This window comes from Sinohyriopsis cumingii, chromosome 9 (assembly GCF_028554795.1).
Source record: "Sinohyriopsis cumingii isolate HCF-2022 chromosome 9, ASM2855479v2, whole genome shotgun sequence".
Taxonomy (NCBI): domain Eukaryota; kingdom Metazoa; phylum Mollusca; class Bivalvia; order Unionida; family Unionidae; genus Sinohyriopsis; species Sinohyriopsis cumingii.
In genome coordinates, this window is record NC_142969.1 from 72,463,334 (window position 1) to 72,476,101 (window position 12,768).

The window sequence follows — 12,768 nt, forward strand, 5'->3', positions numbered from 1 at the left end:
GTGTTGATTGGTGTCTTAATAAGGCACCCACTCTTGGAAGAGGCTACTCTTTTTCTCTTGGGGTATTTTCTTGGATTGCAAGGCTTTGCGTGTGCGACCGGCAATAGGTGTCGAAGAGGAGGAGGATGTCTGAGCGGGGGATATCGGTTCTTGTTTCACTTCTGTCTTCACTTCTGTCTTCACTTTCTTTTTCTCTTGTGAGGAAGAAGGGGTGGCCATCATCTTTTTAATCCATCCAATTCTGGAGGTAGGTGGTGTTGTTAACTTGCGTACTTTTTCTGGTGGAGTTTGAAACCCTTCTTCTTCTTCTTCTTTTCCTTTTTCTGTCTTGGTCACGGGTACTGGTACTGGTACTGGTACTGGTGATGGTGCTGGACTTTTCATCAAGGTCTTAAAATCTTTCAGAGTGGGTAGAGCTGTTTCGTCTAAAGCTTTCTTGTGAAAGAGTTGCAGTCTTTGCAAGAGTTGACCGTACTTTTGCGATTTTTCTGTTTCGGACAAATCTTGGCGATCCATCAAGGATTGCAATTCGTGTTGTAACTGGGACATCTCGCTCAAATTGGGATTGGGAGGTAAATGCGGGGTGCGTTGTTCTTGCTACCGATGGTATTCCATCCATCGTTTGTAAGGCACTAAAGCTAGTTTTCGTCCTTCCATGGGGTTGTCAGGGGTCGATTCTGAGATCTTGGGACTTCCGAAAGCCTTTTTATCTTGCTCCCACCAGTCCTCCCAACATGGTTCCCAAGACTCCTTTCAGTATGGGGCCTAACAAGAGAGGTAAAATGCCTCCACGTTGGACCAACATCTTCTTTTTTTGACGAATGGGAATTTTCTTTTGAACCATTTTCCGAAGAACGTGACGATGTTTGCCTAAGCATTGTTTCTGGTGTTTGGACAAAGGGATCGTGCCTTTCAAAACGTTCAAACAACATTCGCACACGGTATCGATGACCTCTTTGGAGGCCGTTTGAATGAGTTTTTTTCGTAGGGGTGGAGAAGCTTTGGACAGGACAGATAACAGGTCTCCATGTTTGGCTAAACGTGGTGGTAGTCCTTTCCTTTTCTTTCCTTGGGGTTTTCTGGAGGGTGACATCTTTGAGTCTTTAGGAGCACCTAAAAACACTGATACCCTACTCGGTCACAGGCCTTTTTTATACTGGAACGCGTCGCCACTGATTGTCTTTACGTTTTATCAGTTTGAGGACAGGCATGACACGTCGTGCAGGGGTACGTAACGGACTAAATCGAGCCAGTTCTTGCTTGGACAAATCCAGTAAACTTTGTAACATGCCCGATCTTTCATGGACTTTGATTTTGGGAGAAGGTACTTTGTGAGCAGCAGCCACTGCCGCTAAATTGGAAGGTCCTGCCACTGGGGAAGTTCTTTTGGGGGTCATCAACGGAGAAGTTCTTGGTGTGATCAACGTCTCCAAGTACTCTTCAGTTCCTGGTGACATCAACGGAGAAGTGGACAAACGTGAGGCTGCCGGAGACGCTGTGGCAGGTCGTGGTTTGCGAGTGTAAGGTTGCGTCCTGGCCGAAGTGCCTCTCTTGCGACTAGTTTTCTTCTGTGGACTTTTCTTTTTCTGAGGACTTTTTCTCTGTTTCTTTTTCTGGGGGCTTCTTTTCTTTTTCCGGGGTGGTGGTGGTGTCTGGTCAGAGGAGGGTCCTGCCACTGGAGAAGTTATTCTTCTTGGGGACCTGGTCTTTTTCTTTTTCTTCTTGGGGCTTCGTTGGACTTTTGTCTTGGGGATAACTTTGGGGGCATTAGGATCCCATCTTAAGAGTGAGCGAATGATGCCCCCTCCTAGAGTACCGCTCCCTCCAGGTTTCAAAATGATTTGTTTTTTGGTTTGAGTGTCGATGCGGGGATCGGCCAGTTGGACCAAAGCGACTTTGTTTCGATCGAAAAAGCGTTGGGTTTGATGAGGAATCTGAATGATTCCTTGGAGTAATTGACGTGCCGTCACCGTGAACCATCGTAAGACTTCTTTGAGACTAGCTTCTAAGACACGAGCTCGTGTTTGTGGATTTTTTTCTCGACTGATGCCATACAAGGCACGAATCAATTTGACGGGAAGATGCGACTGAAGGGACGTCATGTTCACACTGTGTGAGACAGACGAAAAAGGGTCTGAGGTTTTTATAGATTTTTTTTTTCATGGGGAGTGAAATGAAGTCGAGGACGAATACGTGTACAGGACAGGCCCTCCGTCTTGGCACCAGTGGTGAAACAAGTGGGTACGAAATCGCAAATCCTCGGGAGTCGTAGGTTTCAAATCGACGAGTAAATAGGCGTGTGGCGTTTGAGTGGCATCGTCGTACGCCTGAGTCAGCCAAGGCGTTCCTAACTGTTTGGCTAAGACTTGCACTTGCGATTTATCTCGAGGGCTTTTAAACAAGACCACGTAATGCGCATTGAGACTGATGGTGCGATGGGCTTTACTTTGTTGAAACAAATTTTGGGTGATGTAAACGACACTGGCATTACGGTGATGCCCTTTGCGCGTGAACCACAATTTAATTTCTTCTTCGTCTTCTCCTAACATGTCGTCGAAAATGACCAAATGGGTTAGACGGGAGTCAGAGACGATGCCATCGTCTTCTTTAGGAATGCCTTCCACAAACACGATGGAATCGCCTTGACTTTCTCGCAAGAGGCTGTACGCCGATTGCCACTCTTTGTAACACCACACGATCCGTTGAGGGGGTCGATCGATCAAATGATGTTTATGTTCGATCAAACGTTTGACGAATTCGGTTTTGCCTGAACCGCTAGGTCCAGCAATGAGCATGTTAAAGGGATGGCGAAGATACAAAGCCTCCCAACTGGCACGATCTAAGTGTTCGTCGATGACTTTGACAGTAGAGGAAGAGGGAGCAGAGACAGAAGAGGTAGCCATGGTGTGAGAAATGTCACTTGTGACACGAAAAACAAACAAGACAAAAGTTTATATACTTTTTCAGAACACGTTTATTGAATGTTTTTTTTTTCAAACATGAATACGAAAGACAAAAATACATAAAAGCCAAAGGCTTAAGTACAAGGATAAAAGGCACATGATAACGATGAACGTGGAATAAACACAAGTGTCTGTACAACAACCACATGTTTCGGGTAATGTTCTAACCAGTTCAACAGGGGGTAAGGTCACACAAGTGTCCTCCCGAAAGGGTCTTTCAGGTCTGTCCACGACAGTCCTGTCTTGGGTGACGGGTTCTTCTGGCACCGTCACTAACACGGGTTGAAAAGTAACTTTTTTCCTTGAACAACTCTCGTGCATACTGGGCCACTTCTTGGGTCCAAGCCTCAAAATCCCATTCTTTCCAGGCACGGACATCTGTCCAGTGGGGATGTAAGTCACAAGCTACACACACATCGTCATACACGTCTTGGGTAGCTAAAAGTTGACGAATCTTTTTTTCCTGTTGAGGTCGAGAAGTATCCAGATGAAAACGCAAGGCTTTGAGCAAAAGAAGTTTTTCGTGACCATTTAAGGCCATGGAGGTGGTAAGTACTGATCGTAATGAGTCCACAAAGAATCGGCTGGTAAACGAAATCCCAGAAAACAAGTCACTAAAACACACACCACTTGTCGTCCAAAATTGAATGGATACAGTTCTTGTAATAATTGATGGTAATGATCCACGGTTTGAATATGGTCATTGAGTTCCTTCCACGGAATCTGTTGGATGACATGTGACATAAACCGTGGCATGGCAGCCTGTTTTTATATTCTCTTTTTTTTGGATGCAATACACGTACTTTCTAGCCAGAGATCTTCGTTCTCCAGTAGGGAATCTAAAACTTGCATACTGTAACCGAAACGTCAGAGTTCGTTTAGAAGTTTCCTCTTCCGCTAAGTAGATTCCACGTAACAAATGTTGGTAATCCTTTACCTTGTCTTCCTCAATGTATTGCTGTAGGTGAATCTCGAAGTAACCATAATTATGAACATGTCGATCATTAGCGACCTCAAAGTTTTGAACAATGTCTGACCATTGAAAGAATTTCTGACGAATCAGTTCTCTTATACCATTCAGGTACCAGTGGTTAAAGATCTGGTGACGTAACGGATGGAATTGTTCTTTACGTTTCACTTGTATTTTGACCAGCTCTCGGTAAATCCTTTCTCTCAACTCCACAGGCAAAGCACGAATGTTCTCTTGTAAAGTATCCATGAATAGGTTATACTAAATCCTCTTTGGTCTGACACAAGAAATGTACTGTTTGCACAAACATGGTTTTACTTCAGTATCGAATTTAAATCGTTGAGTCACTAATCTACACATTACAATTCGTTCAGAAGTTTCCTCTTTCACCAAGTTGACATTGTGTTCAAGATGTTGGTAATTCGTTAACTCTTCCTCTGGAATTCGATGCAGTACGTTTACAATGTAGTAGATAGAATCGTCCATACCAAACCATTCCTTTTTATAACCAGGAGATCGTTGATCAATGTCTGTCCAATGGAACACTTTCAACTCAATCAGTCCTTGTATAGCCTGAAGGTACCAGTGGTTAAAGATCTGGTGACGTAACGGATGCAATTGTTCTTTACGTTTCACTTGTATTTTGACCAGCTCTCGGTAAACCCTTTCTCTCAACTCCACAGGCAAAGCACGAATGTTCTCTTGTAAAGTATCCATGAACAGATTATTATGGTAAGAAGTTACTTCAATGTCTCGGTCCCACTAAAGGTAAGTAATGACAATTCGGTGACCATCGAGCATGTTCAACGTAGGCCGAATCTTGCGGTTCCCAGTGGTGAAGTGACACACCGCAACTGAAGCACTTGACTTTATCTCCTTCGCCCAAGTAGAAAAATCCGGCTCTGGCTAATTCTTCAGGGGTCGGTCCTCCCAGATACTTTGGCCATTTTCCTTTGAACGATTGAAGACGATTTTCAAAGTCGCAGTATTCCGACAAACGCACAGGGAACGAATATTCGTCTTTCACAGGTTCGTTTCGATGAGGGTTGGGTGACAGGAACAGGAGTTTGCTCAGGGCTGGATGACATCCGTAGGGAGGTAAACGTGAAGGTCGACATTCCCCTTTAAACCCGGTAAAATGTCTAAGAGGACGAACGGCATCGCTTTCGCATCCCTCAGGTTTGACACGCACAGCATCACTTTCCATGACAGGGGCAGTGAGAACAAAGTTCCCATGATGCTTTACGGCATCGCTCAGGTCACAACGTATAGCATCGGTCCCATCGCAAGGCTCACAATCGCACTCGTCTGCAAACTCCGTTACGCAATTACAATGGTAACCACATGGACAATCGCAGTTTCCTTCCGGACATTTTCCGTCGCAATGCCTGGGTCTTATCCATCCAATATTAGTCACACTAGAGGAAGATACAACTTTTTACAATCCCCAAACTGGAACGATGTCTTTTTCAAAGTATTCATCTTGTTCGCTCGGTCTTGGTAGTCACAATGAACTATCGATCTTGCCTAGGGTTCCTTTTTTATATACAGACCAATACCGACGTGACCGTATGGTAAGGTGAAATGATTGGGAAGTCGAACTCGCTTCTGGTATACAATTTGATACACTTTTTCCAAGGGTCGACTGACGATGTGGTGAGTGGGTAAACGTACAATCTTGTTCGGTTGATAGGTGGTCACTTTAAAGTTTCCATCCTCTCCCGATTGCAAGGCTTCTTTCAATACCCCAAAGTTGACCACTCGACTGGTACGATAATTCAGAGTCAGTCCTTTCACTTTGCACGTCGTGTGCACTTCTCCTTGTTTGTCCCGGTATTCGTAGCCGTAATTTTTGGGACCGCCACTGACGAAACTTAGAATCTTGTCGTCGGGATGCTCGTCTGTCCAGGCTCCTAAACGGTCTCCTTCGATGTTAGGGTGATGTTGAATCGGGTGATGGATGTAAATGCAACTGTCCGTGTCAAAGTACAGGACGCGTTCTTCTAACAGTTCTAAAGCTTCGTACAATTTTAAGCGAGCATGGGCTGTCACGTAAGCCGCAATGATGACATTTCCAAAAGGGTCGTCTTGTACAAAGTCCAGATCTTCTTCGTAATTGACCAAGATCAAATTCTCTCGAACGACGTCCACGTGTTTCATGTATTTGGTTTTGTCGTGAATCATCTGGAAGTAGCGGGAAGGTTCTGTCAAATATTCCGTCTTGGGTAAACACGGTCGTTGTGCCATTTTACCCCACAAGCAATTTAACATCACTTTGGCAAACGATCGCCTGCCTTCGTTTTCTCGATGTGGTCTAAAGGGATGCCTTCTTGTTCGTAGTATTTCTCTTTGAATTGTATTTGGTCTTCGGGAGTGTGACACCAGGAAGGATAGCCGCTGGCTTCTTGCTTCAGTTTCAAAAAGGCATCCACGTAGTCTGCGAAAATGCCTTTCTGACTGGGATCACCCTTGCGGTATTGTTGTGTCTTGGGAAAGTGGCAAATTTCGTACACTTCTAACAGTTGGTATCCCATGTCCAGAGCTTTGAACAATTCCACGCTGACCCAGGTTCCCGTCAAGGCCCGTTCTTCCTGGCTGTGCTGACAAGGCTGGTCTTGGTTGCACGTTTCGGCACAAGTACGGCACAAGGGAAACATCAGTTTGCCTTGACAATGGTGAGGTAAGACGGGATGGTATAGGTTCGTGGGAGGCAAAACTTTGCACTTGATCAAGCCTTCGTATTGTCGAATGTTTTTCAGGTCGATGTGTTCCGTCAGCAATTGCGGGTGCCCTACAGGAAAGCGACAATATTTACACACGTAGGGATATAGCGAACACACGTCCAAGTATTTGATTTCTTCTCCTTTCTCTTCGTCGGCTTGGTACAGCAAACAGGTGGCATTGGTCCTTCCTCCGTACAAACTATCCCTCGGGTTCAGCGGGTCCATGAACTGGTAACTTTCCACGAGGCGTTTAAACTCGGGATCGGTTCTCATACGGTGATCGTACTCGTGTTCCCACATTTCCACCACTTGGTATCCTTGCTGTTCTAACTTTAGGCGTCGTTGACAAGTGTCCTGGTACAAGTCTTCCATGGTTCGTTGCAAAAACTGATTTTTAGTGCCACGGTCAGGGTAACAAACAGGACATCCGTGAAATAAGCAACCGTTAAACTCGTACACGATCTTGGGGTTTTCTAAGTCCCAGCCATCTACCTAATACGTTCCGATGGTCTTTTCGCCCCCTCCGTTGCGGGCATGCTGAATCCACTTGTCTTCCTTGTCGCACAAGTAATTTAACCAACGTAGGGCTTTGACCGAGTATTGACGTTTGACAAAGTGGGTCGTTTGAGGACTGATGACAGCCACGGTCTTTTCAGGCATGAATCGTTGTCGATACACTAAGGAACACGCTTTGGCAATGGTGCAAGCTTCTTTCAAAGGATCGACCCCTCCGTGTTCCATGAACAGTTCTCGAAATTTTCCACAGCAACGTCGTAAAATGTCCACGTCGGAACGACAATACTTTAGCATTTCTTCCTGAAAGTCGAAAGGGTCCGAGGCGTGAATCTGGTACCAAGCGTAGAAAGCTTCTCGTTGTTCGGTACGCATGTTGTCGGGGTCGTAATAGTGAGCCTCGGGCAAATGGGGTAGAACGGCATGTTGATTGGCTTCCGTATTGAAAAAGTGTGGAAAGTACCCTTTAGCCATTTCTGTCATTCCAAACGTTTTAGGCATTCGACTCAAAGGCATGGCCAAGTAACTCATCGAATCTTTAAACTGCACTTGTCCCACTTGCATGAAAATGATTTTGGCTCCGTTCAAAGTCACTTTAGGACGTTCGGTGCCATGTTCCGTATAGTATCTGAGAAGAAACTGTCCATCGTATCCGGAGAAATTGTGAGCCATCACCGTGGCATGACGATGACAATCTCCGTAACGTTCGATGCCCTCTTGGCTCCATGTCTTGTCGACGGGGTCTAAGACCCATTGGGCAAAATCGGCTAACGTGTTCGGTCCCCGAAAGATTTTTTCACGCCCTCCAGGAATCTTGCTGCAGTGAGGGCAATGACTGAAGATAGGTTCTTGAATGCACTTCTCGCACGCTCGATGAGCCACGCAAAAATTAGGAATGTGAATGCCGGTCTCTTGCATGCATTCGAAATCGAAAAAGATGAAATTGCCTTTCTTCTTGTGACCGTCCTCTTTCTCTGGTGGGGGTTGGTATTTTTGCACGTAACATTCGTGTTCCAAGTCCACGATGTGGTGACAAATGTGACATTTTTTCTTTCCTGAACATACGTGTGCCTTGGTATTATTGGTACGTATGACTTGTCCACACGCGGGGCACAATCTCAACAGTTGACAAGCGCATTTCTTCTGTGAACCTTGCGTCTTCAAATGTTGTTGGTAACAGGTAGGGCTGACAAACGTGCGCAGACAAGTGGAACAAGGCACTGGTTCTTCGCTCAGACAGGGTGGAGAGGCCAAACATCCTGAGCATTTCCATCCACAATGTTTGTGTTGCTCTCGATTATTATAACCATAGTCACATTTCTCACAATAATCAGCATATCCCAGGAATCCAGTGATACTGGTAATGGTATCGAAATGGTCATCGTGATGATAAAGGTGAATGTATTTTCCGTCCTTAAAATCTTGGCCTCGAAACAATAGAGGCCCGCGCATTTCTTGAGGGTGCACTTTCAAGGTGTATCGTGGAGCTAGGACATCTTGCAATTTTTGCATCTCGGGAATGCCACAGGGTGTGTCTTTGGGCAGTCCGGCTTGTTGTAACAGGAGTTCTGCTTCGTTTCGTTGTTTGGCTCGGTCGGAACGTTGAATAGTGTTCCAGGTTCTTTTCCATTCTACCGTGTCGTTCTTGTTGGCATAGGTTCGTCCCACCACGATGGCACGGGCTAAACACATCTGGTCATGAGGGTTGTTAATTCGGACGAGACTCGTTTTGGTGTTGCGAAGGTCGTCCACCAATAACATCTTTTTGCGTCCTGTCCCTTGAGGAGGAGAGACGTGGGTCATGTCCAGTGTGGCTTTACCATCGGTGATGTCAAACTGATCATTAGATTGTTGTACGTGTTGAATCTTGTCCATGACTTTGGAAGCAGTCAATTCTGCAGGGGTGCTAAACTCGATCCAAACAGGGGATTTCAAACCGTCGTGTTGTATGGAAAGTCTCAAGCGATCGTCTTCTTTGGGTTGACATTGTCGCTTGAGTGCAGTGAGCAAAGAATCCCACACCTCAGTGATGAACACTTCTGCTTTCTCTAACGGCACTTCAGCCTTGAAATCTTTAAACTTCACCGTGTATTTGTAAGCCGTGGTTCTAAATTTTCTAGAGGAGCGCTTTTCCGTCTCTCGAATGGAATAGTACTTTTCAGGGTTGACAAAGGGTGGTGAACTTGGTTTAGAGGGTTCGGATTCTGGTTCACTCATGTCCTCTTCAAAATCACTGGCATGAATTTGTGCCAAGATTTCAGCCCTGGTACGAGGCGATAGATCACGTTTCTGCCTCTTACTTTCTTCTTCTTTCTTCTCGAATGAATGGGATCGTTTCATCTTGAAAGCAAAAAGTCAAATGACTCAAGTTCAAACACCATAAACTACTTTATAGTCATAGCAGACCAGCGTATATAAAAGGGTGTGTGTCTTGTCCTTTCACTATTCATTTCACTCTCAAGCCGAGCACAACGATGGAAGAGACTAACCAGATGGAACGTTTCGTCAGAGCTTTGCGAGGGGTCATTAGAAAATTCTCTTCAGACCAGCCTACGGACTACTCTCCTTCCTTTAGAGATAAAAGTCAAGATACTTGCTATATCTGTCAGAAGAAAGGGCATTGGTCTTCAGAGTGTCCAGACCGTCAAAAAAGAAAAAAAAAACAGGGGCTAAAAAAGACAAAAGTCAAGATACCTGTTATTATTGTAAAGAAAAAGGACATTGGTCTCCAGATTGCCCAAAAAAGAAACAAGAGGAGTCAGAAGAAAAGAGGAATTCTTCAGAAGAAGAGATTGATTCTTCAGAGGAAGAGAGGGATTCTTCTGAGGAAGAAAGAAGACAGGTGAAGAAAAAGAAACAGGAGAAAAAAAGAAGAAGGGAAGAAAGCGAGGAGGAAGAAGAAGAGGAAAAGAGTGTGACGGTGAAGAAATTCAAAAAACAGAGAGACTAAACAAGGAGAAAAGAAGAAATCAATGAACTTTTTATTAAAGTGTTGTGTTGTGAATTGTGAATTGGATTGTAAAAAATGGAGAAAAGAATAAATGAATGATATAAGGTAAGAGTCTTTGAGTTTTGATTTTAAAATAAGAAGCTACACTCACGCACTCATACACAGACACGTACTATAAGGGTAAAATGGGTGAGTTTTTTTTTTTTGAGTTATTGGCAATTTGAAATTGTATATCTTTTCGAGAAATGTGGGTGGCCCTGAAAAGGGCCTTTTTTCTTCATGGTGTAGGGGGTGAGTTTAAGCAATCAATTTGAACTGCCTTAAGCCTTTGCCACGGCCAAGGCCTACTTCTGGACTGCGTAATGTTGATGATGATTGGGTTGAAATCACTAAGGGTGGTACGGTAGGCTTAGTCACAGGGTTGACGTGTTTGGCTCGGGAAGGTCGTATTCTCTTCGGTCGTGATAAAGAAGTCTGATACATTTGTTTCAGACTTCTTAACTCCGCTAAAATGTCCAACAGTACCGTGACCGTTTGATTTTCACCCTCTTGTTTCTTTGCTGCTACTTCTTCTTGCTGTTGTTTTTTTCTTACCTCTTCTTCTTGTTGCTGTTGCTGTAGGAGAAAAGCCTGTTCCGCTTCCTTTTGTCGTTGTATAAATTTCTCCAATTCTTCTTTCTGTCTCTGTCTAAAATTCTCCACTTGCGGTAATGAAGAAGGTAACGATGGTTCCGGAACAAATTCTTGCGAGGAGAGAAAATCCACAAAATCCCAATTCACCTCTTCTGAAAGTAAGTCCGGGTTCCCTTGGGCGGTCTCCCCTGCTGGTGCACCCCACTGGATCGTTTTCTGAGTTTCCGTCATGTTGAATCACTATCGCATAGATTGACTGCACACAAGCGCTAGCGAATCTATATTGACTACGTGACGTCACAGACTGCTCTCTTCGGATTGGATGCGGGCTGACTGAATTCTGTAACGCGTGTTCGGATTGGTGAATGAACTCAATCCGTTTCAATCCTTTCTGTCCCTATAAATAAGCGCAGTTCACTGCATTGATTCACCTATTCTCGGAGCCTCAACATGTGGACCGACGTTGAATCTTCAACCCTTGTGTCAACAATGATGTTCAGGACGGACATGCTCATGTATGTCCGATCCAAGTGGACCGTTGTCTACAGGACCAACAGCAGCCTGTGGATAAGAAGAGTCTATATAGAGAGACAAGGTTGCCTCAAGAGGACTCTGATGTATGGCCCTGCTGTAAGACGAAGTTTGAGGAAAAGAAGATGTCGCAAATGCCATTTATGTTAAGGGCATATTAACATAAACCAAAGGCCCTTTTCAGGGCCAGCCATATATCTCGAAAAGAGATAGCCTTTGAATTGCCTACCCCTTTTTTTAAATTTTTTTTTAAAAAAAAATCCCATGTTCCATTCCCCTTGTCCCTAAACAAGCCCAAACTCTATTCCCCATGTTAAATTCCCTTTGTACGTAGAGTGACCCACGATTTATTGCCATGTTAAATTCCCCTTGTACGTAGAGTGACCCACGATTTTTCGCCATGTTAAATTTCCATTGTACGTAGATTGACCCAGGGGTCCCTGTAATGCTAATTCCCATTGTACGTAGGGTGCCCCCTTTCACTACTCAAAAAACATACCGTACAAAGAGGTGCTCAGCTCTGCTCATTTTATCCAGCAGCTGCAACAAGGAAGACTAAAACAAAAATACAGTAATATTGTATAATTTAAGTATCAAGACGTTATTATCTGATATTGGTCGAAATGTATGCTTATTGTGTTATAGCATATTAAAAGTAACATTATATCACATTTAGATTATGTCATTTCTCCTGTTTAGAAAGAAAATCAAAGATTTTTCCTAATTGCAACTTATTTTGTCTTATTAATGTTATTATTAATATTATTATTACTATTATTATTATTATTGCTACTGTCATTATTATTATCATTATTATTATTATTATTATTATTATTACTGTTACTTTCCTTACTATTATTATTATTATTATTATTATTGCTACTTTCCTTATTATTATTATTATAATTGCTACTGTCGTTATCAATAGTATTGCTATTTTCGTTATTATTATTATTATCAGTATTATCATTATTATTGTTATTACTGATGCTGATGATAGAGTTTATAAATACTGTCAGATCTGCATCGAAATCATTGATGTCTTCCTATATTTGAAGCAGTTTTCCTAACACTCCGAAAATTTAATTTCATTAGTACCTATAATTTAATCCAGCAATCCATCAATTCAATAATAAATACATATCCCTTCATTTAATCTACCACAATATTTATCAAAATATGTAATGTTATTAAAAATATGTTCTTTTCAGTTATAATTTTCTAGTTTGCTATTTTTTAACAAATATTTTTTTGATTAAATATTTGTGTCACCTTGAAGTGGGAAACGACAGTCTTGTGTTGTTTGGCTGATGTTATCTGGTGAAGACCAACTACGCCGCTCGGTGCCTCTAACTTCCTGTGAGTTGCAAACATATATATATATATATATATATATATATATATATATATATATATATATATATATATATATATATATATATATATATATCGGGGGGGGGGTATAAACCAACCTTAGAGTTCATA

General features: G+C 43.1%; 1 protein-coding gene across 1 annotated transcript in view; it reads right to left on the reverse strand.

Annotated features, from left to right (window-relative positions):
• LOC149792014 (unconventional myosin-Ic-like) overlaps window positions 1-12,768 on the reverse strand; it is a 94,171-nt gene that overhangs the window by 22,082 nt on the left and 59,321 nt on the right. The window contains exons 14-15 of the mRNA XM_089970507.1: window positions 12,556-12,640; window positions 11,783-11,838 (exon numbers count right to left, since the gene is read on the reverse strand). Coding sequence (XP_089826633.1) covers window positions 11,783-11,838; window positions 12,556-12,640 — 141 coding nt within the window. The remainder of the gene's footprint in view (window positions 1-11,782; window positions 11,839-12,555; window positions 12,641-12,768) is intronic.